Source organism: Felis catus, chromosome A3 (genome assembly GCF_018350175.1).
Source record: "Felis catus isolate Fca126 chromosome A3, F.catus_Fca126_mat1.0, whole genome shotgun sequence".
NCBI lineage: Eukaryota > Metazoa > Chordata > Mammalia > Carnivora > Felidae > Felis > Felis catus.
This window is the reverse complement of record NC_058370.1, coordinates 16,242,838-16,269,925: the sequence shown is the minus strand read 5'-3', so window position 1 is coordinate 16,269,925 and position 27,088 is coordinate 16,242,838. Positions and strand designations below refer to the sequence as shown.

General features: G+C 51.7%; 1 protein-coding gene across 9 annotated transcripts in view; it reads left to right on the top strand.

Moving 5' to 3' along the window:
- The window catches only part of HNF4A (hepatocyte nuclear factor 4 alpha), a 58,796-nt gene extending 33,096 nt beyond the window's left edge, over nucleotides 1-25,700 (top strand). For 5 of the 9 annotated variants that reach the window (XM_045053579.1, XM_023251215.2, XM_023251214.2 and 2 more), the window contains exons 2-10: nucleotides 3,429-3,603; nucleotides 4,737-4,831; nucleotides 9,960-10,066; nucleotides 10,785-10,940; nucleotides 14,316-14,403; nucleotides 15,545-15,700; nucleotides 18,503-18,769; nucleotides 21,268-21,420; nucleotides 22,512-25,700. In XM_045053579.1, the coding sequence (XP_044909514.1) occupies nucleotides 3,429-3,603; nucleotides 4,737-4,831; nucleotides 9,960-10,066; nucleotides 10,785-10,940; nucleotides 14,316-14,403; nucleotides 15,545-15,700; nucleotides 18,503-18,769; nucleotides 21,268-21,420; nucleotides 22,512-22,654 (1,340 nt within the window). In that variant the 3' untranslated portion in view covers nucleotides 22,655-25,700. Of the gene's footprint in view, nucleotides 1-3,428; nucleotides 3,604-4,736; nucleotides 4,832-9,959; nucleotides 10,067-10,784; nucleotides 10,941-14,315; nucleotides 14,404-15,544; nucleotides 15,701-18,502; nucleotides 18,770-21,267; nucleotides 21,538-22,511 lie in introns of all 9 variants that reach the window. The other 4 variants (XM_019826465.3, XM_019826466.2, XM_019826464.2 and 1 more) reach the window with 4 other exon arrangements.
- Nucleotides 25,701-27,088: the final 1,388 nt, after the last annotated feature.

Below are 27,088 nucleotides of genomic sequence, written 5' to 3'. Positions count from 1 at the left end.
CTTTGGGCATAGGTCCCGAGACATGGAAAGGTGTCTTCTGTCCCTGAAGATGCTGGATGGAGACACAACCGGGTGTCTTTGGGACTTTCCTGGGGTGAACGCCCCGCTTAGGAAGAAAAAGGAGTTCTTAAGGGAAGTTTTGCTCAGTGAGATGCCAATCAGCAGTGAGTGCTGTGTGTGTGCTCATGACTTCCTCTTGGTGTGCATGCACCAGTTTCTGTGTAAGTGTGTTGGGTGGGGGTGTACCGTGTTGGCAAACACGTTCCTTCGGGAATTCATTGGCGTATTTGTGCCCGTGCGTGCCTATTCCATGTCGATTTCCATTTGTATTTGGTCATCGAGTGTGTCTGTGTCTGTTGATGTCTCTAGGGGCACATGTGTTTGTCTCGCTTATGTACATAGGCAGCAGTGAATGTATGTACATGTGCCATGGATGTGGGTCTGTTCGTGTGCCCTGTGCTTTCTGGATGCGTGTCCTGTATGCACGTTCTGTCTCGTGGCCCTGTTTGTACCCACCTGTCTACAGGTGCTCAGTGCACGTCCCTGTGCTGAGTGTCCATACTCTCTGGTAAACATGATTATGCAGACATGATATGCAGGGTTTTGATATTGCCGTTTGCCAAAGGAGATTCACATCAGCCACATGTCTGTTTCTCTCTGAGCAGATCTTCTTGTCTGAGTGTGTTTCTCCTCAGGTTTGTATATCCGCTCCCATATCACCAAGAGCACATCTGAATCGGGTGGGAGGGTCTCCTCCGCAAGGAGGTAGGGGAAGGGAGGAGGCCTGGAAGCCAGGAAGCTTCTAGAGGGGAAGGGCCCTAGGCCAGCCTCAGAGGAGAGGTAGCTGGCAGGTGGCGGAGGTCAGCCTGCCACCTGCCTTCCTTCCATGGCTGCGCGGCTTCAGCAGAGGTCTGTAACGCGTGTGGTCACTTTGGCTCAGCCAGAAAGATGTGACTGCCCTGCCCATGGTCGGCCTCACCAGCTGCTCATCTGCCCCTGCCACTCACTCACTGTGTGACCTTGGGCATATCATATCCCCTTTCTGGCCTCTCTATCTTCTGTAAAATGGGCTTAATCACCTCAGGTCTGCTGGCCAGCCGCCTTTTAGGAGTGTCCGCATAAGGGAATTGAGGAGACAACACACAGGAAATGGTAAGCAAGAAGCTTCTGCACTAGGCAGAGTGTCGTGTGACCCTGCAGGGACACTGTGTGCTGTCACACTCCAGGCCACTTCCCAGCCCCAGACTACTCCCTGGGGCCAGCCCCATCACCCCTTCAGAGCCTACACCTCCCAGGAATCCTGTGCACTTGAGGCAGAGGCCGCCACTGGGTGTCCCCCAGACAGAACAGCCTCCAGCTCAGGAGCCAGAAGAATCTGGGCGCAGATACTAGCATTGATCCTTCCCAACTATGTGAGCTCTGCAAACCATTTTCCTCTATGAGCTTCTGTTGCCTCATCTGTCAAATGGGGGTAAATAATGGCGCCTGCCTCTCAGAGGTAACCAGAGGATTAAATAAGACAAGGCACCCGGCGCTTAGCACTGGTAACTGATCCCGGCCCCACCTGGGTCTTCTCAAGAACGTTCGGCATCTGTAAGAAAGGGCTGTGTTTCCTTATGACGTTTGAAGGGGTCTGAGTGTTGGGATCCCATTTTAAATACATCCTGGGCTGGTGCCTCCAGGGCTCCATGGAGAGATCCCCAACCGTCCCCCACCCCAGATTCAGAAGCAGCAGCAGCAGGGTCTTTGTTTATCAGAGGCCTCAGCAGGCAGCACTGGCCAGAGTCGTCCAGCACCCCTCGGGGTGTAAATCTGCGTCCTCTACTTAATAAGTGTGATGACCCTAGACAAGTCACTTGTCCTTTCCGAGCCTTGGTGTGCTCGCTTGGAGAATGGGGCTATCAGCTGAACCCAGGGGTGAAGTGATATGCCAGGCGGCACTCAGCCCCTTCTGCCCAGGATGTAGGAAGCCCTGCCCCGAGCCTCCACTGAAATGGCCAGGAGTTGTGGGGGTCATATCTCCCCAGGGGTTGGGGGAGGTGAGGCTGAGGGAGAAAGGGCACCGACACGGCTTAACAATTATCCCCATCTCCAGGAATAATTCACCAAGTGGAGGGGGCTGCGCCCCCGGGCACCCTCAGGGGTCTAGGAGATGTTCAGCCAGGCGACAGCAAAGATGCAGCGGTGTCCTTTTATGCCCAGAGGTTGGACAACAACTGCTCCAGGAGTTTGATTTTGCAGGAAAGATTTTATTTCGCAAATGCTGATACAGTGCTTTTTATGTACCAAGCACGTCACATACATTGATTCACTGAATCCTCGTAGGAGTCTTAGCCGACGACACATGGCTAAGAAGTGGGCAAGCTGAGACTGAAGCTTGGCAGGAGGGCTACAGAGCGCGTGCTCTTGACTGCAGCGCGACGCCCCTCTCCGGTTCTCAGTGGGGTGTGCCCTGGGAACTCAAGGTCAGATTCAAGGTTTCTATGCAAACACGTGTGCGTGCCTGACTGTGTGGTGTACATATGCACGCGTTTTTCTGGGGAGATGGCCCATGGCATTTAGTATCTTCTCCAAGAGGTGGAAGATTTGCTTACAAAAATATGCTTCAGCTAATGAAATTAACAAAAAAAAAAAATTGGAAACAACCAGACCAGTCGAACCACCACCTTTTACAGTTAGGGAAACTGAGGCCCAGTACGACTTGAAGCGAGGGAAAGGAATTTGTCCAAAGTCACAGGTGAGTTAGCAGCAGCATCAGCAGTAGCACCCAGGACTCCAAGCACCCCATCCCCATCTTTGCCACTTGCCTCGTATCCCCCTTCTCAGATTTATAGAGATGCAGTAGATTTTGCCTCTGGGACAGGACATATTCTAGAGGTACCCAGATCCTTGCCACGACCCTCCCAGCAGGACAAATGGGCCACTGTCTTTGGTGCGTGTCTTCCTGTTCCCCGGGACAGTTCGTAAGTCGTGTGGGTACATTGAGAAATGAGGGACAGGACCTGAGCAGGGCCTGAGTAGATGCTACGGTGTGTTTGTCCCTTCCACAGCCCCCTCGGCCCCATCAGTCACGGTCTGTAAGGGTCAGATGCATCGGAGCGGGTGGCCAGGTTTTCATTACTTCCCAGAGAAAGCTGGGCCCAGCTCTCTCCACCTTGGGGAGAAACAGGTCGTCACAAAGGACTCTGTGAAGTCAGTGTCACAACCATCCCTAAGTAATGATGCAAAACAGGCATTCCGCATGCCAAGGGACTTGCCCAAGGTCATTGGGGGAGTGGGCACCTCGGTCTGAATGAGGCTGAAGCCCCAGGGGGAGATCCCCACAAGGCTCCTATTGGTTTCTGAATCTAAACCACCAGGGGTGCAGGGCCTCTGGGATGTGAATTTCTGTCCCTCCTGAGCTCTCACTCTTGTCTCCTCTGGTGCAGACACATCCCCATCAGAAGGTGCCAACCTCAACGCACCCAACAGCCTGGGTGTCAGTGCCCTGTGCGCCATCTGTGGGGACCGGGCCACAGGGAAACACTACGGTGCCTCCAGCTGTGACGGTTGCAAGGGCTTCTTCCGGAGGAGTGTGAGAAAGAACCACATGTACTCCTGCAGGTGAGGAGCCCCTGCTTGGAGCCTTGATTTCTCTAGCTGGAAAGTGGGTCCACTTGAGCTAATGATATTCCCCAGTTTGTCTACTCCCGGACTAGGTCCCAGAAACAACTTCCTTCTGAGGACTTAAAGCTTCTTCTGGTTTCTTAGGCTTTGGGGACCCAAATGGGAACATCCACTCTAGGAACCTCATTTACTGAGCATAAAGCTACCAGCTGCCCTTTACTGAGCACTTACTATATGCCAGACAAACTGAATCTTTGCATGTATTTAACCGGCCCCGCAAGCCCATTGTTACTTTTCTTATTTAGCAAATGAGGATCCATGAGGCTTGGGATCAAGCCCACTGTGAAGCCTCAGAGGATGGGGCCCATCCCTCAACCCGATGCTTTTCCTGGGGCAAATAGGGGATTGGCCCCAGGCCTTTCCATATACCCCAAGGGCTTCCCAAAGCCTTCCTCGGGATCCTGCCTTCAAAAGCATCTCCCATGGTGAGAAACAACAATAATAAAATAATGGCATTCGGTTATGAGTATTTGGCATGTGCTGACGCTGTGCCAAGCCCCGTCCACATATTATCTTATTTCTACCTGTCAACACCCCTCTGACATGGTGACTATTATTCTTCCCATTTTATAGATGAGGAAGCTGTGGCTTGGAGAGGGCCAGGAATTTGTCCAAGGTCATCCAGCTTGAATGAATGGCAGAGCCTAGGATGATACTCAGGGCTCCACCTATAACCCCTGTGGGGCACTGCCTCTGTTTATGTCCCCTCCAGAGAGTCACTTATGTGAACCAAGTATTGACTCTGAACCATAACCAGGAGCCTGCTGTGGGCTCTATCACATTCTGTGATAGCAATGCCCTGGTATTCAAGGGGCTAGAGTTTCCAAACTCAGTTCTACCACCAGGTCGAGCGATCCTGGGCTACAGGTCACCTCTCTGAGCCTCAGTTTCCCCACGTTCAACCTGTCAGGATTGGATTCTCAGAGAGTCCATAGGGCCTTTCTCGTGGTTCACATAGCTCCTGTGGTGGAGGCGAGGAGGCTGGGAGTCAACAGGTGGCCAGGGTTCTAGTTCAGTCCTGGGATGGGAGGGCTGTACATTCTCCATCCAACCATCCAAGCCCTCTTCAGATTTAGTCGGCAGTGCGTGGTGGACAAAGACAAGAGGAACCAGTGCCGCTACTGCAGGCTCAAGAAGTGCTTCCGGGCTGGCATGAAGAAGGAAGGTGAGCCTCGGCCCTCCCCCTCCCACCCCACCGCCCCACCCACACCCGCAGTCCTGGACAGTCATTTACAACTGCGGCCACACTTTATGACTCGGCGACAGGCTCCAGGGTGAATGGCTAATGGCTGAGAGGAGGGAGGGCCTGGCAATCTGACCACAGGGAGGGGCTGGGCTTGGTCTTGAGAAAGATTGGAAGAGATAAACTCGCACTCTGGGGCGCTCAGGTTCCCAGCCGTCACCACCCGTACCTGCCTCACCGCCACGGGAAGCCCATTTGGGCGTTTTCTCTTAATATACTATTTCGAACAGGAAGAGAGCAGAGAATGACATTACACACGTCCACGTATCCTTCATGCAGACTCAGCAAATGTGGACAGCGTGGGGTGGGAGGTGGGGGCTTTCTTCCTGAGCTTCCGGTCCCAGGGACAGGTGCACCCATTCCTTAGTTTTCAGTGTTGAGTATCAGGTGGCCCAAAGTTTTCATGTTTTAGGGAATGGGAACGAGGTGTCAGACTTGACCTGGGTGGAGGCAGAGGGGAAGACCAGAGCATGTTTATTAAGGTCTTTCCAGGCCTCCTGCCACCAGCAGATGCCAGTCACTGGGCTGGGCTTTTCCACGAGTGATGACGTGGCACCCTAGGTGGCCGGGGAATTGTCATTCCCCCTCTTCCTGGAGGAGGGAACCGAGGCCCAGAGTGGTTCAGCAACTTGCCTAAGGCCACACAGCTTGTCAGTGCAAGATCCGAGGTTTGCACCCAGTGCTCCAGACTAGAGTTCAGTGCTGTCTCGTGGTCCCTCAACGCTGCTTCCTTTATGACCTCCAGGCCTCAGGAACATTTAAAATGTTGGCAGCCTGAGCTCAGGAAGCAAAAATCCTTTAACTTCTTCATCTCCTTCTCCCTTCCTCTCCCCTTCCCCAGCTCGGGCACCAGACCTTCACCCCTAGCCTGCAGCCGTGTGGCACACCCAGCCCCCCGTCCGGTCCTGTATGACACCCCCCGACACACCGTACCCCAGGGCAAGAAGCTGGGACCAGCCTGCCCAAGCCGACTTCGCCCAAGCGAGGGGAGGGCACCCCTCCCCGTCTCTGCCTCGGAGCCCCTATTCTCCCCGACCCCTCCCTAGGACATATTTCTGCATGCCACCCCTGAGGGGACTTGCTCATGAGTCCTGTTAGGGAGTTGGGCCTGCTGACCCCTATGAAGCAGTGGGTGGTCCCCAAGGTCCCCTCCTATTGCCAACTCCACCATGGTAGCTCCCAGATCTGGGAGGGGTCGGGGACTCTCAGATGGGGAGGGCCTTTTTCAAAGGTCGACAGCCCCCACCTCCCCCTACCCAGTTCTCAGTGAGGTCGAGTCTCTCTCCTCTGAGTTGGGTACCACATTGTGGAATGAGGAATGTGAGAGGCGGCACTGTGGCATGTGGATGAGCGGCTGGAGGCAAGGACAAGCCTGAGAACTGCAGTCTAGGGGCCTCGTGGTCTATGGTTCTCACGGCCGGTGGTTTTACTCCCCAACAGCCTAAGGTTTCAAGTTCGAGAGCGTGGATGTCTCATGGTAAAGTTTCAGGCCTTGTGACAGGCAGGCAGCAGAAGGATCGACAGCCTTCCTGGGCCGTGTGTGGCCTGGTGCCTGCATGTGTTCAGTCTTCATATGTGTCTCTTGCTAAACCTCCAGAGGCGTTGGCATGGGTGTCACTCCAGGGACATTCCTTCTGGACTCTGGTTTTCCCATCCGTAAGGTGAGGAAGGTGATAATGGTGCCTTCCAGCTCTGTGAGTCCAGCTACGCACTCACTGATGTACCACTCCCCATGGGGACATGTGTGTTTGTTCCCTGGTCCTCCCCTTGAGCTGCCAAGGAGACAGCAGACCCGTGTCCTGGCTCCTGGAAGGGGAAAGGGAGTTCCAGGCCGTTCTGCCTTGGCGTAACCTTGAAAATAGCCAGTGCTTTGTGGCTCAGGGAAGGCAGCTTTATGCCAGGAGGATGGGAAGATTGGCTGATGGCAGGTGAGTGTCGGCCTGTAGATGTTGATGCTTATTTGTACGCCTTGGTCAACCGGAAGATCATGATGCATGCAGTAGCTTGGTTGCTTCGAGACTAGGCCAGGGCAGAAAAGTAGTCAGTTGCTGTCACCGTCAAGCTCTGGGAAGAAAGAGGATTACCAGGTCTACCCAAGTCTGCTAGTCCCAACACCCCTTGTCAGCCTGCTGGGAAGTCCTCAAAGCCAAGAGAGATTCTCAGTGGAAGCCTCCGTGATCCAGAGACTTGGGACAAGTTTTCATTTCTCTTCTTTGATGGCCTTAGGATTCAGGAATTGAAACCCAAAAGTGGTCCCTGATGACAGGAAAGCATTTGCTGCAAACACAGGATTTACGGACCGGCCGGGCGTATGCGAGGGCGTCAAATCTACCCCCTCCCTACTTTACAGATGGGGAAATTCAAGCCAGACAGGTGACATGATTGGGTGGGGTCAGGACTAGAACTTGGGCTCCCCTGAGCTGGGCAGACACCAGGCTCCCTGGATGGACATTGGGAGGCTCAGCCTGGAGGCATCTTCTCTGGTCTAGGTTCCTGAAACTTCCTCTTGACCACAGGGAAGGGCTCCAAATCCCACAGGCCTGTGAGTCTTGGCCAGAGGTTATTCCATGGTGGCCAGAAGTGGGTTCCCTTGAAGGGTCGAAGACTCTGGGGAGAAAGCTGGGGGTCAGTGGGCCCAACAGCAGGTCTTGAATTCTCTCCTATAACCTGAGACTACACCTTCCTGGGTCTTGACTGGCAGACCCGGGACAAATACCCAGCTCCTGGACGGAAGCCCACTCAGGAAGCTGGGCCAAGGGTGGGTGCAGCAGGTACAGGTTGGTGGTGGGCCGGGGCGGTCTGATGGGTCTTTCCTCAGAACCCCAGCCCAGCCCCCCATGGGCCCCGTCCAGGGGTTCTCTGGGAAGACAGGCTCATCCTCCTCTCTGCCTCTGGCCGGGTCGGTTAATATTCAATAGAAGTTACATTAGGTCCCCGACCCTGCTAATACTGAGCAAACATTTGGAAAACATCATTCCGTGACTGAGCTCTCGCTGGGCACTGATAACACCGGCTAACCTTGAGGAGCCCAATCCGCAGCTGCTGACAGCGGCCCTTTTATTGGGCCCGCCTCCACTCGGCGCCCTGGTGGGTGCGGGCGCTGGCAGCCATGGGAGGGGTGTCGGCGGCGGGCAGGGCCACCACGTGTGCAGGGGAGCAGTCCCAGGAGCCGGTCCTCTCCCGGGAGGTGGGTCGCAGGAGAGATTTCTTACCTGGGACATCGGTCGTATCCCACCCGCTCCGGGGCTCCGTTCAGACTCTTTGATTTTCATTCTCCGACTTCAAGACTGTGTGAAATCGAGAGGAAGCTGGATGGCTGCAATGTGGGGGTCTCGTGGAGAGAGAGGGCATCGGGCCCAACTGGGAACCAGAACTTGTTGCATTCACCTGACAAACACGTACTGAGCACCCACTGTGTGCCAAGCTGCGTTCTAGTCACTGGGGCTACGGCAGCGAACAGGACCATAGTGCTAGCGTTCTGGAGCTTTCCTTCCCATTGAGGGACAGAGAGTAAAGAATGAACAAAGGATTCTACAATAAGGGCCCCAAAGAAAAGTGAAGCAGTGTAAATAAAGGGCAGAGCATGAGGGAGGGATGCCACGTCGGGCAGGGTGGTCAGAGAGGGTGTCTCTGGGAAGGTGACGTTGGCACGGAACCAGGCGAGAAGTCAAGAGGCTAAGCTGGGGCGTGGGGTCAGAATCCTTGGCAGAGGTGCTGAGCGAGAGCGGGTGGAGTGGGACCCGAGAAGAGGGGCCACGGTAGGGGCTGTGGCTTCGTTCCGCGTGGGCTGGGGAATCACTGGTTTTGAGCAGTGGGGGATTGTGACTGAGTTCAGTGTTAGCAGATCCCCTCGTCTTCTGCGAGGTGCCCAGACGGTCAAGGCGAGGCCAAAAGCAAAGAGACCAGGGAGGAGAGCCTGAGCTGCTCGAGGGAAGACATAGCAGGGTCCAGACCGGAGCGGGGGGCGGGGGGGGGGCGTGCGTGGACTCTGTGGGGATTCTGGGCAGCACGTGGGCGTGAGCAGAGGCGGCCCGTGAAATAAAGAGAGGACTCCCAGGCTGGGAGAGGAAGAAGAAACTAGCCTATTCCTGACGTGGGCAAGACTGAAGAGGAGTGGGTCTGGGAGGGAAAAAGTTTATAGATGGGGAAACCGAGGCCCCAAGAGAGGACTTGATTTCTACCAGCACACAGAGTAAGTGGCAAATTCCAGACAGCCACCCAGGTCTCCGGCCGCCTCGTGCTCCCTCCTGCCAGCTTCAGCAAAGCCTCGTTCCACAGTGAGGCCTCTTGGACTCTAGGGGACGGCCAGGGCAACAGAAGGTCCATCTTAAATCTTAGGCCAGGACTGACACGGATGGGGACGTGCAGGGAGGTGTGGGGGCCCCCGTAGGTGGAGGCCCAGATCTCTGAGTTCCTGGAGGAGAGTGCACCGGTGGGACGGGAGGGGCCCAGGGCTGCTTCTTGCTGTCTCTGAGGTTAGCCTGGAGCACGTGCCAGGCAGGTGGGGGCCTCCAGATCTTCTTTTCCAGGCCTTCCGTCTCCGTGTTCAGGAACCCCTGGGCCATCTCTGTGTCACCCAGAGGCATTTTTTGCTTATTTTACCCACTTTCATCTGGGGAAAAAGGGACCCTTCTCCAAAACAGAGCTTAAACATCTGTCATCTAGACAGATCCCCTCTTCAATACTCAAGACCCATCTTAAACCCTCTCCAAGGCATCACTGTGTTGCATCCGTCCAGGGACGGGTGGATCACTCCCTCAGCACCCCATTGTGTTGGGGGCAGTTCTGGTGCTTCGAAGTTTCTCCCACGTGCTGGGTTGGAATGCATCTCTCCTCATTCCCACACGCTGAGCCGGGCTCTGCCCCCTGGACGCTCCCTCCTATTCCCACCTCCAACCGTGTTTCCTTTACTCCAATTCAGCCCTGCAGTATCTCCTGCTGGGTCGAGCTCTCTCCCCTCGCGCCTCACCCGCTCCTCAGCAGTCAGGGGACCACCCTCCCCTCCACCCCATCCCTGGCCTCCCTCCTCATCGCTCTCTCCTCCTCCCAGCTGTGCAAAATGAGCGGGACCGGATCAGCACTCGCCGATCAAGCTACGAGGACAGCAGCCTGCCCTCCATCAATGCATTGTTGCAGGCCGAGGTCCTGTCCCAGCAGGTACTGGGACGACCCTCTACCCACCTGGGGATCCCCCACACCAAGGAGGGGTCTCGCCTCCACCCCTGTCCTCTCCAGCCAGGTCCTGAAACAACAGCTAGAAGGGTCCTGGGATATCACAGAAGGGAAACCGAGTCCAGTGTCACACAGCCAGTTGAGTAGCAAAGGCAGAACTCAAACTCGGGTCTGGCACACTGTGGCACTTTCTAGTCCGTCCCTTTGCATGCATGCATTCTGCAGGTCAAGCAGAGTTTACTGTCATGAGGGCCTGAGATCACCTGAGCCCTAAGAGAACAGATTAGTGCACAAGCAGACAGATTAGCAAACTGGGGCTCAGCCCGTCCCCTGCTCTGTGACCTTGGGCAAGTCACAGCACCTCTCTGGGCTGGTTTCTTTACCCATCAGATGAGGATGATGATTTTTGCCCTGCTTCTCCTGTAGGGCCGAGAGTCTCCTTGGGGTTCTAAGAAGCTGACATTGGGAATTGGGCAGCAGGTGAAGGCCTGGGGGGAGGCCTCCTCCCTCACAGCTGACTTCTTCAGCATCCTTTCTGCTCTCCACCTGCCTCTGAGCTTCCTCCGGAGCCTAGAAGGCATCTGTAGTCCATCTCCCCTTTTGCAGACCTGGAAACTATAGGGGTGGGGAGGGTGCTCTGTGCAGAGGACAGAGACTGTAGGAGGGCTTGGCCATCCTCAGCATTTTCCTTCTCTTCCCCCAGATCACCTCCCCCGTCTCCGGGATCAACGGAGACATTCGGGCGAAAAAGATCGCCAGCATCGCAGATGTGTGCGAGTCCATGAAGGAGCAGTTGCTGGTGCTTGTTGAGTGGGCCAAGTACATTCCTGCTTTCTGCGAGCTCCCTCTGGATGACCAGGTGAGAGGAGACATGGTCTGTGGGCAGTGGGGGCACTGGGCAGGTAGATCCTGCTGGCCCACCTGGGATATAGCCTTGGACTGGTTTGATTTTATTTAACAAAACACACATGGTGCTCGTGTGTGTCTCGAGCTGTTTAAATCACTATACAAATATTAACTCATTTAATCCATCCAACAGCCCTATGAGATAGGTACTATTATCATCCCCATCTTATAGGTGATGAAACTGGGGCACAGAGAGCTTAAGTAACCTGCTCAAGGTCACACAGCTAGTACCCAGCACAGCTGGGATTAGAACACTGTGCATGCAAGTGTGCTTTGGCGGGCAAGCTCCAAAGTCCAGGCTTCTAGCCACTGCACTCCTGCACGAGACAGGTCTCCTGGGGACATGTTGACAGGGCCCCAGAGCCAGGGATCAGGAAATTTGAGCTTGAGCCCTGGCTCTAAGACTGGTGCTTTGTGTGATCTTGGGCAAATTGCTTCCTCTCTCTGAGCCTCAGTTTTCTTATGTGTAAAGTGGGAATTATAATATCTGCTTCATAAAAAATTAAAGACGTCACTATTCGAAATGATCATGTAATGGAGCACCTCCATTGTGCCCAGGCCGCAGCTGGCCTCCCTAAGTGTCACTTTCTTGTATCCCACCAAGATGGTTTCACTCAGCATTTTATTTCCCACGTACATTCTTTGGAATACCGAAAAGGTCCCAGGGAGGCACGGGTACATTTCTGAGGACAGGTGAGTTTCAGAGATATTGCAAATGATGGCTCCTGACTAGGCACCCCCTAGGCCTCTGCAGACACTTTCTGGGAAAGGGTTGCTGGACTGGGTCACCTTCTCAGCTGGGAGGGAGCTCAGGGGCACCAGTGGACAGCGCCCCAGACCTCAGCTCCTGGTGCATTTGCTTCTCTAGTGTGCACATTTGCATAAAACATTGGCAATGTATGTTAGTCTATTAAAGTTTCTGAGAAGTGAACTTTGTGAACTGAACTTTGTGAAACTGAACTTTGTGAAACTGAACTTTGTGAAACCCAGGGCTTCTCGAACTCCCCTGACCGCCAGACTCTCCTGGAGCACCTATTTGTATGCTAGGGTCGACACACTGTGGAAACACTGGGGTGGCTGGTCCTCACCTTCACACTGGGACCTGGATCGGATGCTCTGTCCCATAGATCCCTCCCCACTTTGGGAAGGATAACAGGCCAGGGATCTTGGCCGAGTTGTCCCTGCCTTTACCCCTGTTCCTTATGTGCTGGCCCTGGTCTCCTCTGCTGGAGAGTCTATATTAATGTTTAATCCCTTCTGCTCCTTCCCAGGGGCTCAGCAGGGCAATAAGATACCCCCAAGCTGAGCAATTGTTAACCTCAATTTCCCACCCAAACCTCCCTGGCTGGGGCTCAGAGCATTCTTAGAGAGCAGTGATGGGTGGCCAGCAACGCAGGACAATCATTAACATCCCCGCACCCCCTGCCTGCCCACCCCCAGAATAGCTGCCATGTCAGGAGGGCTCCCAGCTCCCCGTTCATGGTGTACAAGGAGCCCATCTTGCCCAAGATAGTTGGGACACATGTGGGAGAGTTGGGGGACACTGTCCTCCAAAGGACACCCCAAATCTGTCAACATTGCTCCAGGAGCCACTTTCCAAGTTTGTTTGCTTCTTCATTTGTTTTGGGCACCAATCCATTGAAACCCAGGAGGCTGGGTAGCATTGAATACAGGGGCTAAGGTCTAGAGAGGGAAAGCGGTCTGCCCCAGGTCGCAGAGCAAGGCAGCCACAGGGCTGGGATCTGACTGCAGGTCTCTTGCCCCCTCAGTTTGAGAGTCACTGGGGTCGGTGGCGAAAGCCCTCCACAGCACCTCGAGAATGGGAGGTGCTTGATAATAAGCATCCTTGGCCTCCTTTGTCCTGGTCGTAGAACGTGGACTCACCTGCAGGCCTCTTTACCATTCTCCTCTTTTCTTGTCACCCTCATAAGGTGTGATCATGGGAGAATAGATGAAGAAGAGCTGGTGGCTGCCCAGGAGGGGCTGGATCTAGAAAGGAAGTTAACTAATTTGCTCATTCATTCATTCATCCCTTCACCCATTCCTTCCTTTCTTCTTTCAAATAAATATTTATTGACGGTTTATTGTGTGCCAGCTGCCTTCCATGCCCTAGACAATTTCGCCTCCTTAGAATTTCTCTGCCCTCCCCACCCAGTGTAGCCCCTCTTGTCCCATATCTCTTTATCACGTGACTCTCACCTCCCTCCATCTGTCTTGTCCTTCCTTCCTAAGAAGTGTCTGTCGCTTAGTAGGCACTCAACATTTGATAAATGAGAGAAGGAACAATCAAAACATTTTTGCGTCCTAGTTTAGCCTGCTAAAAAAGTCTCCAAAATTCCCCAATCCAACCTTGCAGACAAGATTGTTGAGGTGACCAGCCTGTGACTATTTTCACCAGATGCCATTTTTCCCATCCTCTGGGCCTGACATAAACACCAAAGCAGATGGTTCCGAAAGGACTGACAGTGTCCTCCTGGCCGGGCCCCTGCCTCGGACTTCAGTCTTCCAAAGCTGCTTTGTCTTCTCTGCAGAGAAGGAATATGTCAAGCCCATCCCCTGCCAAGGACCAGTGCTCACGCCTTTGCTTTGGGAACCAACACCCATGTCCAAATGCTTGGAACTCACTCTCAGAATCCTAGAATCTTACAATGTCAAGTGAGCAGGTACCCTGGAGATCTTCCAGAGTAGGGATTTCCCAAACACAATTGCACATCAGAATCACTGGGGAGCTTGTTAAATACAGATCCTTGGGCCCACTTTTACAGACTCAGAATCTCTGGGAGTAGAGCCTAAGAATCTGCATTTTACAAAATACTCTTCATAATCTTCTGTAGCTGGTCCACGGGTAGGAGTTCGGGACCTACGGTTTTAGAACTTCCTGGCTCATAGACCCTCTTGAGAGTCTGATGAAACTCTGCTGCAAAAACAAAAACAAAAACAAAAACACCCAGAATGTTGTTAAGTTTCATCAGGCACAGAAACAAGGCCCAGAGGGAAGAGGCAGCTTGCCCAAGGCCACAGTAGTTCAAAGATAAAGTTCGCATCTGGCCTCCTAGCTCTGAGTGCATGTTCTTTTCCCTTCCAGGTTCCTGTTGAACCTTTTCCAGGTTTTCTCCATTGTGGGAGGAAGGCGACAGCTTTCTGAAGCCCTTTTATTGTAGTTCAGGCAGGTAAAGGCAAGGGAAGCATTAAGCCAGCTTTCCCAGGGTCACTGAGTTGGCTAGGAGCAACTTTCCAGGGGGTGCAGACAGCTAGGAGCAACTTTCCAGGGGGTGCAGACAGCTTTTCAGGAGTACCACGGCCAGACACCATCCCTTTTCTCTTCCAGGTGGCCCTGCTCAGAGCCCACGCCGGTGAGCACCTGCTGCTTGGAGCCACCAAGCGATCCATGGTGTTCAAGGACGTTCTGCTTCTAGGTAAGCAGGCTGCCTGCCCCAGCCAGGGCTCTGCGGAGGGCATGCCTAGTATGGAATGCACCCGGGCACAGGAGATTTCCAAGGTGGCATGCAGGGGCAAGGGAGAAAGATGAAGAGTAGCCTCTTCCCAGGGCACCTGGGTGGCTCAGTCAGTTAAGCGTTTGACTCTTGATCTTGGCTCAGGTCATGATCTCAAGGTTTGTGAGATTGAGCCCCATGTCAGGCTGTGCACTGACAGTGTGGAGCCTTGCTTGGGATTCTCTCTCTTCCTCCCTTTCTGCCCCTCCCCTGCTTGCTTGCTTGCTCTCGTTCTCTCTCTCTCTCTCTCAAAATAAATAAGTAAACATTAAAAAAAAAAAAAAAGGAATAGACTTTTCCCAGTGTTCCCATCTGGATCCTCTACTCAGATGCAAGAAGTGTGGACACCAGGCAAGGAAGGTCTCCAAGGTTAAAGTTAGAGCACAGTAGGGGTTATCCCTGGAAATGCCCTTGCACTCTGATGTGCTTTCTGGAGCAGGGGCAAGACGCAGCCAGGAATGGCACAAACCTTGGCCTATGTCACGTCTGCTCCCATGGCGTGTTTATTTATTATTTTAGATGCTCGTATAGATCACACTATGGGCCAGATCCTAGTCTTCACTCTTTACAAACACTACTCCTTTAATACAACGACCCTAGGCGGTAGGCTCTGTTATTTATCCCCATTTTGCAGATGAAAAAAACTGAAGCACAGAAAGTAATTTATCCAAATATATATGGTTAGCTAGTGGTGGAACTGGATTTCAACCCCAGGCAGTCTAGTTCTAGAATCTGGTCCCTTAACCTTGATGTGTTGTTGCCTCCTAAGTGGCCCTCGAATGTCACTACTCTTATGGGTCATGTCAGAGAATGGAGCATGGGTGATGTGAAAGGCTCCTAGAAAGCCAGGCTCCAGGCCCAGTCTGATGACTTCAAGCAACTCATTCCTTTCATCTGGGCCTCCATTTCTTCATCTGTGAAACGGGCATGATAATCCCCATGGGGCCTTCTCCCATGGGCACCAGTTGCATTGCAGCTGCAAAGGACAGGGCCTACGCAAAGCTGGGGAGAAGGGTACACCCAAGGGGGTGTCCTGATCCCCTTTCCTTCCCAACCCACCCAGGCAATGACTACATCGTCCCTCGGCACTGCCCGGAGCTGGCAGAGATGAGCCGGGTGTCCGTGCGCATCCTCGACGAGCTGGTGCTGCCCTTCCAGGAGCTGCAGATAGATGACAATGAGTATGCCTGCCTCAAAGCCATCATCTTCTTTGACCCAGGTACAGTCCGCCCCTCCCTCCCGCCCCCGATGCTCCAGACCCTCTGTCACACTTCTCCCGTGGTGTGCCCTACATTCACAGCCTCCCTCTGCAGGACAACAACTGGGAGAGGTTGTTTGCATTCGCTGTTTCCCAGACGAGGAAAACCAGGTTCAGAGAGTTGATGTGCCTTGACAAGGCACATGGGCTCCAGGGGCTTGGTTCTGTCCTTTTTCTCCTTTCCCTTCTGTCCCCTCCTCCCTTCCTCCTCTCCCTACCTCCTCCCTTCCTTCTTTTCTTTCCTTTCATCTTTTCTCTTTCCCTGAAACGTTTTTACCAAAATAATATCTGCACACATTTAAATTCAAACAGTCCCCCCACTCCACATTCCCTGCTAAAGCCTCCTTCCCAGGGGGCACCATTTCTGATTCTTTTAACTGTTTCTTCTGGCTCCAAATAGAATGCTCAGCCTTCTCCTTCTTGATGTAGCTGTTTCCGATCGCAGTTGCCCTCCTACACTCGTGGAGGATCTCACTGTTCCCTTTCGCCATTCCGTCTTCTCTCTCCCATCTTCTTCCTATATTTTCAGGGCTAGTTTGGTGTCTGCTGATTATCTTTACAATGTTGTTGGCTCTCCTCTCCCCATCCCATCTATTGACTTTCCACCTGCATTTTTACAGAATGTCCTTATGGTTATGTCTTTGTGCAAAGCCCGATTTCATTTTACCATATCAAGATGCCTGGACTTCAAAGGCTTGCTTGCTAACTTACCTCCTTACATGTTAGAGGGGACCCACCATGTGCCCAGGCATTGCCCACTGCCCTTAGTGCTAGACCCCGCCAACATGGAGATCACCTCCGGTAATAACGGTAACGAAGAGGAAGATGACCACAGTTTCTGGAATGCTCACTAAGGCACCATTCTAAAGACTTGATATGGATTATGCCACTTCTTGCTTGCAACACGGTACCTCTGAGGTAGGAATTGTTATTATCTCCACTTTGCAGATAAGGAAACTGAGGCACAGGGAGATTGGCTGATTTGCCCAAGGTTACACAACCAGGAGATGGCAGAGCTTGGATTTGAACTTCAGACTATCTAGCACTCAAACCTATATTCTTTTTTTTTTTTTTTCAACGTTTATTTATTTTTGGGACAGAGAGAGACAGAGCATGAACGGGGGAGGGGCAGAGAGAGAGGGAGACACAGAATCGGAAACAGGCTCCAGGCTCTGAGCCATCAGCCCAGAGCCTGACGCGGGGCTCGAACTCACGGACCGCGAGATTGTGACCTGGCTGAAGTCGGACGCTTAACCGACTGCGCCACCCAGGCGCCCCTCAAACCTATATTCTTACCTACTGCACACTCTTCCCCATTTCTTGAAGGGTAAGACTTCTGGTTCTAGTTTCCTTGAGCACCTGGCCCAGGCTTATCCTCTGCAGTGCTCAGCCCAGAGCTGGACAGGTAGTAATTGCTCAATAAGATGGGATTATTGATGCTGAGTCAGGGTTAGCAACCTGGCTTGGAGGGGCAGGTGACCTAGTATAGGGCCTGGCGTGTAGGTGATGCTCCATAAATGTTTGTTGACTGAATGAAGGAATGCACAAATATGGCTCAGTGGAGTGAGCCCTGGAATGGAAATGTGAGTGAAATTCTCTATCTGCCACTTACTTTTGCATTAAAGAGGTGATAAATGCATTACCTCCATAAAGGTTGAATTTAACTCTTGGACAACCATTTGAATCCCCTTCTAGGTTAAGGATCTAGAATTTATCCATTGATTTTTTTTTTCATTCATTCATCCTTCCATCCATCTACCCATCCCTTCATCGAGTTACCTATTCAACAAATATTGACCATGCATGGTGATAGGTAGTGGATTTAAAATGACAAACAAGGGGCTCCTGGGTGGCTCAGTCAGTTAAGTGTCTGACTTCCGCTCAGGTCATGATCTCACGGTTTGTGAGTTCAAGCCTCACATTGGGCTCTGTGTTGTCAATGCAGAGCCTGCTTCAGACCTCTGTCTCCCTTGTTCTCTGTCCGTCCCCTGCCTTATTCTCTCTCTCTCTCTCTCTCTCTCTCAAAAATAAATAAGCATTTAAAAAATTTAAAACAACAAACAAGACATGCCTGCCCACCCAGAGCTCATAGTCTGGTGGAAGAGACAGTTACATCCCATGTGGCCACTAGCGACAGAAAAGCCACAGAAATCTGGGATATGATGGACACTCATAAAGCAGGCTTGGGAGGGTGGAATGGAGAAGGCTTCCTGGAGGAGGTGGAACCTAAGCTGAGACCCCAGGATGACACAGGCAAGGAAGCAGGGAAACAGGGAGACTCTTCCAAGGCAGTGGGAGCAGCATGAGCTGAGGTCTGGTCAGTGGGACCTCAATGCTGATCAGGAGCCCCAAGTCCCCATCATGGATCTACCAACAATTGGATGTATGACCTGGGCCAAGTCCTTTCCCTGCTCTCTGCCTCATTTCCCCATGTGTAATGAGGAGGTTGCTTGGTGCCCTCGTGGGTAAGTTCTTGAAGTCCTACTCCTCCCACCCCCCACCCCCATCTCCTGGTTCTGCATCTCAGGAAATGTGACAGAAATGCTTTTCTGCCTGCGTCCAGGAAGCTACAGATGTGCTAGTGTACCCTGGTTCCTGAGGACCCCAAATCCTGTCCTAGCACGCTAAGGACTCCCTAGGTGACCTTGGGCCTCAAGACCCGCTCTCAGGGCCCCAGGAGTCAGGGGAGAGCTGGATCCCGGCTCCCCAGAGGCTCCGACTGGGCCCCCCTGCCCTCCCTCACCTGTGCCCTCCCCGTTGCAGACGCCAAGGGGCTGAGCGACCCGGGCAAGATCAAGCGGCTGCGCTCCCAGGTGCAGGTGAGCCTGGAGGACTACATCAACGACCGCCAGTATGACTCGCGTGGCCGCTTCGGCGAGCTGTTGCTACTGCTGCCCACCCTGCAGAGCATCACCTGGCAGATGATCGAGCAGATCCAGTTCATCAAGCTCTTCGGCATGGCCAAGATCGACAACCTGCTGCAGGAGATGCTGCTGGGAGGTCCGTGCCAGGCCCAGGAGGGGCTGAGAGGTGGGCGGGCCCCCTGGCAAAAGATAAGCTTCATACCTAGGCCCCACCTTTCAGCTCCGTCACCTCCTCCCTCTGTGGCCTTGGCCAGATCCCTTAACCTACCTAAGCCTCAGTTTCCTCATCAGAAAAATGGGACCAACGGTCCATTTATTCAGGCACTGGGAACCTAGTGTGTGCCAGTCACGGTTGTAAGTGCTGGAGATTCAGCAGAGAACAAGAGCTCTGCCCTTCTGGAGGTTGCATGTGAGTGCGTGTGTGTGTGTGTGTGTGTGTGTGTGTGTATGTGTGTGTGTGCGTGCGTGTGTGCATAAGGGCTCATGGAAACTGACAATAACCAAAGGATAGCTAGAGATTTTGAAATAAGCAGGTAATATGATAGAGTGTAACTGGAAAGGGGTCTATTTTGGTAGGTTGTCCAACGGAGACAGACTTCTCTGAAATGGGACTTTTGAGCTAAAACCCGATGGACGAAAGGAAATAGAACATTTAAAAGCCAAAAGAAAAGCATTCCCGGTGGAAGTAACTCATGCAAAAGCCCTGAGGCAGGAGAGGTTCGTGTGTTCGAGAAAGAAGGAAAAGGTCATGAGATGAAAACTGATATGGGCAGACACCAAATCGGCAACATGCGGTCTTGTAGGTCACGGTCAGAAATTTGGATTTCATTTTCATTGCAAAGGAGTGAACATCTGACTACTCTTTTTAGCAAACTACTCTGGTTGCTAGGTAGAAAGTAAATTCCAGGGGTGGCACAGTGGAGGCAGGAGACCCCTAACCATTACTTGTCTCCAGGCCGGAGTAGGACAGTGAAAGCTGGGACGAAGGCATGACTGGAAGAACGCACAGGATTTGCTGATTGACCGGATTTGGGAAGCAAGGGAAGGGAAGAAACAAAGATGAAACCCACATGTTTGCTTTGAGTGACAGGGGCGCTCATGGAATAACTTACTGAGATGAGGAAGCCAGGGGAAAAGCAGGTTGAGGCTGGGATGGTAGCAGCAGTGAGAGACGAGCCAAGAGACTGTTTAGACTTCAACAAAGCTGGAGACGACTGTAGATATCCAAGGGGAATTATCAGGAGGAAGTTGCATGTTTGATTGAGTCTGTTGCTCAAGCACAAGTGCAAAGCTCTGGAGGGAAGACAGCTTCGTGGTGCTCCAGCAGGTAGGGGCCATGGTGATAGATACTGAAAAGTGGGCATCAGTGAATTGACAGATTTAGCCGGGTTGAAGAGTTTTTGCAGTGATGGTACAAGATGAAGTGGGCTGGGAGGCTAGGAAGCAGGATCTGAGTGAGGGTGCTTGAACTCAGGATTTTGGAAGTGATGTGGTTACTAGTGATAGCTTGGCCAAGGGCCACCTGGGCCTATATTTGGGACTGGATCATTCTTTTTTGTGGGGGCTGTCGTGTACCCTGTTCGGCCACATGAGATGCTACCCATGAGATGCCAGTAGCACTCCTCAGCAGCACAGCCAAAAACATCTTCAGATATTATCAAATGTCCCCTGAGGGCCCCAGATCTCCCCCAGTTGAGAACTACTGTCAGATGATAACTCATTTCATTTTCACTTTGACCCTGTGAATTATGGATCCAGTGTCATCGAGATCCGGGTCAGGACAGGGGCGCCTGACCAATTCGGTCGGCAGAGCCTATGACTCTTGATCTTGGAGTTGTGATCTTGAGCCCCATGTTGGGTGTAGAGATCACTTAAAAATAAAATCTTAAAAAAAAAAATAGGATCAAGATGGAGCTTGTGCTCTGTTGGGAGATAACAGGGCCCTGTAATCTCATCTGGTTGTAGAATGGGACAATAATGATAATGATATCCACCTTATAGGACTGTGATGAGGGTTAAATTATTTTAAACATGAAAAGTGCTGTGAAACAGTACCTGGCACGTATTAGATGCTCAATAATTGATAGCTATCATGGAAACAGTATACTTTAGAGGTCTCTTGCAAGCCCTAAAATCCCACCATTGTCACACCAGTGACCACAGCCATTACCAAACCAACCTATACCTTATATGGTATTATAAGAGCAAAAGCATAGAAATAGGGAAGTACAGGGAACACTCAGGTGCCATAAGTAGGTTTGGCTGAAGCAGAGGCTATCGGGGGGACAAGGCTAAAGGTGAGTTGGCACCAAATTCTTGAAGGATTTGAATGCCAAGGAGATTTGAGGGCCATTGGTTAAATTTCTTATATTAATAGTCAATCAATACACTATTCATTATAATATTTTGATCTCACAGCTTCCTTACACACTCCTTCTTTCTTTCAACTTCTGTTCTCTTGGTTTGTTGGGTCTTCTCAGTACCCTCATGAAACCTATGGATAGGAGTGGTAAGCCCCAGCTTACTAATCCAGAAATAGGTAGCCAACAGGCAATGTCAGTATTGAATGAACAGGTTTATTGGCCACACCTGAAGATGTACCTCAAGGACCATGGTCTTTATCTCAGACTCTCCATCCTGATTGAGTCCCCTCTTTACCTGCAGGGTCCTCCAGTGATGCACCTCATGCCCATCATCCCCTGCACCCTCACCTGATGCAGGAACACATGGGCACGAACGTCATTGTTGCCAACACAATGCCCTCTCACCTCAGCAATGGACAGATGTGTGAGTGGCCCCGACCCAGGGGGCAGGCAGGTGGGCAACTTGAGCTCTACCCAGCAAGGGATGGGGTTGGGGACCCAAGGGGGGAGCCAGGAGAAGGATGGGTCTAGAAGATGGGAACTGGGATACAGCAGTTCTCTGTGCTCCGGGGTAAGGAGTGAGGAGTGAGACTGGCCTTTTTTTAAGGCTGTTTTTTTCAGTGAGGTCCTTTACTCAGCAAGGTAATTAATGGCCTTTATTGAATGAAGCTGTCCTTGGGATGAGGGATCCATTGGATGAATATGTCCGTCGGGGCAAGAATTCCATTAGGTGATGTTGCCCATCAGGTAAAATTGTTCTTTGAAGTAAGACTGCCCAGTAGGTAAGACTAGTCATTATACAATTGGATGAGACTACTCCTTGGGTGGGGATGTCCACTGGGGGCCATATATACATATATTTCATTCTGAGGTGAAATCTCAGCAGTGTGAGTTTGTCACTGGACAAAGTTCTTCAAAAAGTAAGATTATCATTGTGATGAGGAGGTCGTCCGCTAAAATGAGATTGCATTTCATTGAGATTGTTCTTTGGGAAAGTTGTCCATTGAATAAAGTTGGCCAAGTGGGTCATGGTCAAAGTTAACTTCCAAATGTGTGATGCTGTGAGGCCAATTAGTTTCCATTATCCATCTACCTAAATATCAAAGAAATAGTATTTTTTGAGCCAGTTGGCCAGACCCTTGGGTCTCATCAACTGTTATCCCTTCTCTCCAAGAAAGGATATTACTGTCACATGTCCCATTGTCCTCAAACAAAGTCGGACTTGGGCCCTGGTCTGGGAGAAGCAGCCCAGATCTCCATGTTAAATGGTGGAGGAGATGGGTGTTGGTAGGACCTAGGCAAAAGGCTCTGACCACACCTGGCCCATCTGCAGCCTCCCAGACTCACCATACTTAGACTTCGTGATCTGGAACTCAGAAGGTTTGAATTTTAAGAGACCTTAGAGATTATCTAGTTTAATTCTCTCATTTTATAGAAGAGGGAACTATGTCTCAGAGTGGGGGAAGAACCTACTCAGGAGTCTTCATTTATTCCCTAAAGGGCTGGAATTCTCAGCAGCCCCTGTCTGTCTCTCTGTCCTTGCAGCCACCCCTGAGACTCCACAGCCCTCACCACCAGGTGGCTCAGCGTCTGAGCCCTACAAGCTCCTGCCAGGAGCGATCGCCACGATTGTCAAGCCCCCCTCCGCCATCCCCCAGCCGACCATCACCAAGCAGGAAGTCATCTAGCAAGCCGCTGGGGGTCGGGGGCTCTGCCGGCCCCCCAGCCCCCTCAGAGAGCCCCGGTGGTCACTTGTTCACAGTGAAGGAAGCCGTGACAACAAGGCCAGTCTCAGGGCAGCAATGGAAAGGGCGAAGGGCCCAAGAACTTGGGCTGCGGGCCACATCCCATTGCTACCCTCCACCCCCTACTCTGGATGATGGGGCTTTGACTTGGGGAGACCCCAGCTGGAAAATCCTCTGTTGCCTTGGACAACTCTTCTCTTGCCAAAGCCACTGCCTTCCCCTTCATCATACCTAACCCCAACTTCTTCACCCCCAAAGGACAACTCTCTGGAGATGACATGGGACCTTGCTTGGACATAGCTAGCTCCCTTTCCCCTCAGACTGGTACTTCTCTCCAAGTACTGTCCTAGTGCCCAGACACAAAACCCTTCAAGGCTGGGTCAGATCGGGGTCTCTGATCCCTCCCTGTCTTGCTGCCCCTGCCTGCAACGCTCCTCTCCACTTGCCACCGTCACCCACCTCAGCCATGCTAATTTCTCCACAGCCACCTCTCCAGAGGCTGAAGAAGACTTGCAGACAACCACCCGGTCATCCCAGGAGCATTTCTAAAGCACTAGCTGGGCTAGGCACAGTGTAGGAGACTGTTGAGAAGGAAGACACCATTCCACCTGTAACCCATGGCTCTTCCCTTCTTTGGGACTTGGGTGGGTACGGGGGTGATGCTCCCTACAGGCTGTCAACACCGAGAGGACAATCCAAGGTGGGCAACTGCAACAGGAACTTGGAGGGACTAGGGTGGCCGGAGAAAGCACCAAGAAAGGGGCAGACTGCATTAGGCCTTTAAGGAAGGGCTGGATTTCAGCTAGTGGAGCAGGTGAGACACAGCATTCCAAAGTAGGGCAAACAGTCTGGGCGAGGACTCAGGTCAGAAGAAGGGCGTGAGGGGAAGGCAATGAAAAGACTGAGCTGTCTGGAGAAAGCTGGGGGCCTTGAACCCCAGACTGAGGCACTGAGACGTGGGCTCCTCGGCCATGACTAGCTGGGAGGATGTGCGGCGGGTCGGGAGGGAGCGGGCAGGCCAGATGGGGGCTGGTGATGCATGTAATGCAGGTGAGAGGGAAGACACCTGGAGACGGCGGTGAAGATGGATGGGTGCACGTGGCTCAGAAGGGTGTCAGAGAGGAATTGCCCCCCCAGGGCCCGTCTCAGACTCTGCCTCATTTCTGGCGCTGTGTTAAGTGCAGCACATGCATCGTCTCTTTCATTGTTACCGAAGATGAAATTGAGATCTAAGTAGTTAAGTGACTTTTCTGGAACCCACAGTTAGTAAATGGCTGAGTCAGGATTTGATCCTGTATCTTCCTGGATCAGAACAGGAGCTCTTGACCACGGTGACTAAAAGGGCCCTTCTGTCCTCCCCATGATCCAGTTTGAGGGGCTTCCTGCCCCTGTCGCCAGCCTCAGAAGCCAAAGTCTTATTCCTCCCAGGGGCCCCACCAATGCCCAGGACTAAGATTGGGTTGGAGCTACACTAATATCTAATCAGGGTCCAGCATCCTGTTTGCTGATGAAAAGGAGAAGCTATAATTGTTGGACTCCTTTTCTCTCCTCACTCCCCAAGTCCAGGGCGGGTGTCAGGGGTCTGGCTCTTGGGAGATGGACCAATATGGCCTGGCCATCTGGGAGCAGGATGGTTTGGGGGTGGTTCAAGGGAGGGATGAGAAGGCCTGGGTTTGAGCACATTTGAGAAACATTAAGCCCCAAGATGGAACAGTCAGCATGTCATGTGGAATTTTGGAGGCTTTGGGAAAATTCTGCAAAATGCCACTAAGCCAGTGGGAATGAAAGAGATGGGTCCTGTGGCTGGCACTGTGCTTAGGTAGGAGAGTGAACAGTTAGACTGGCTACCTACCCCCACCCCAGGCTGACCCTTCTGAGTGGATGGGGGGGCAGGACTCCAGTGCCCCCAGATTCCACCATTGGTGATGGCTCCTTTTTGTGAAAGAGGCATGAGGGGTTCAAGGGCAATATGTCCAAGGGAAACCTCTACATCTCCAGCAGTCCCAGGAGCAGCCTACCCAAGCCACCAAGCCAAGTCCCTGGTGCCAGAGAGACTGCTCCCTACTCAGAGCTCTCAAGTCTTCCCAAGCCCCTCTCTGGGTCCCCAGAAATTCCAGCCAGGGAGCTCAGACTCATCTGGGACAAGGTGAGGAAGCTGGAACTATTCTGTCATTGTGATCATTCCCACTCTTTGCTCCTCTGCCCCCCAAAGTCACTCGGGCCTCTGTCATAGGAGTGAATCGAGTTAAGAGTTTTCCACAGGATGGAGTTGGAGTAGCAGTGGCTTTTAATAGTAGCAAAATCTTCTGGGTCAGGGGTTCAGTCCTTAGCCCCAATTAACCCTGCCAGCAGGAGAAATCCATTCCATTTAAATAATTTTACTGTAATGTGGGAAGCACAAAACAAAGAGCAGTTTGCTTTTCTGATTCTGAGGACATGGCATTGGAAAATCCCTCTCTCTCTCTCTCTCTCCTCTCTCTCTCTCTCTCTCTCTCTCTGTCCCCCCCTCTCCCTCTCTCCCTCTTCTTCTCTCTCTGCCACTTGAGTTCTGGTCCTAAACAATGAAATCTGAAGGACTAAATAAACAAGGGTTGGGAGGGCAAGCATGGACCCTGCAGTTCCTCCCCTGAGACAGCCTCTTCTCCAGGCAGCTCTCAGAAGCTTCCAGAATCTGCATGACTCCCCACAGAGTAGACAGAGGAGAGGGTGGGAAATGGACGCTCCTAGATTTTTGTGATGACCAAGCCAATTGCTTTTGCCAAATTGTTCTGTGATTTGCCCTGATTGGGATGAATTGTGAAATTCACATCAAGCAATACTGGAAGCGGGCTGCTTCCTGTGGGTGTGAATGCCACCAGCCCCCGTGCTGACACCTGAGCCCCTGTCACTCTGCCGCCCAATGGGGCAGAGAAGCAAAAAAACATTTCTTACTCTTGTGTGTTTTAACAAAAGTTTATAAAGCAAAATAAATGGCGCATATGTTTTCTAAGTCCTTGGATGGGTGTCCTTTCTACCTTTTCGGGTGTTAGAAATAAGGATGAGAATAGTCAGAGAGTTCTTTATGATATGCAAAATGTTTTTAAATATATTAGTGCTTTTTTTTACATTATTGATTTTTAATCTCACATCAAGAGATAAGCAAGTTAGCATTGTCAACAATAGCCAAACTATGGAGAGAGCCTAAATGTCCAACAACCAATGAATGGATAAAGAAGATGTGAGATATATATATATATATACACACACACACATATATATGACATATATATGTCATATATGTTATACATGTATATGACATATATATGACATATACATATATGTCATTGCAAATGGTTAAGATTTCATTACATATTCCATGAAATGGAATATTACTCAGCCATCAAAAAGAATGAAATCTTGCCATTTGCAATGACGTGGATGGAGCTAGAATGCATTATGCTAAGCAAAATTAGTCAATCAGAGAAAGATAAATACCATATGATTTCACTCATATGTGGAATTTAAGAAACATAACAGATGAACACATGGGAAGGAGGGAAGAGAAGGAAACAAACCACAAGAGTCTCTTAATGATAGAGAACATGGGTTGATGGAGGGAGGTGGGTGGGGGATGGGCTAGATTGGTGATGGGTACTAAGGAGGGCACTTGTTATGATGAGCCTTGGGTATTTTATGTAAGTGATGGATCACTGAATTCTACTCCTGAAACCAATATTGCGCTGTCTGGTAACTAGAATTAAATAAAAGAAAAAAGAGGTAAGCAAGTTGGACATTATTATCCCCAACCTCCTTTATAGACGAGAAAACTGAGGCTCAGGGGAAGTGATTTCCCTTGAGAGGTAGAAGTAGGAATCCAACTCGGATGCCTTGATTCCAAGTGCTTACTGTGTGGGGAGAATGAAAGTCAAGCCTCCCTCTTAGGGGAGGGCTGAGCGGAGAGAGAGGGGAGAGAGGGAAAGATCTGGAAGAATGGCAAGAGGGTCCAAGATGGAGCCCTAATCTGGTTCATTTCCAGGGACCTGGGCCTACTGCCAGCAACAAGGGATAAGAAGGCACGGGGAGATTTCGTAAAGTTGAGTTGTTTAAAAAGAGAATAAAGGTAAGGACACACTCAAGAATTTCTAGCCAGGTCTGTAGCCACCTTGGTCCTTCCCCTGATAAGCCAGGCAGGTGGTCTCACACCTTGGCCACCACACACCACAACCTCATATGCAGTCGGGGGTGTGCTGGAGAGCCAATTGCTAGCTTCTCCTCCCAACTCCATGTTTGGCAACGTGACGTTTACACCACAAGAACTGTAAGAGCTACAAATCAAGGCTTTACCCCTGGGGAGCCAGTTGCTACACATCACCAGCACATCAGGGCATTCAGGGATGG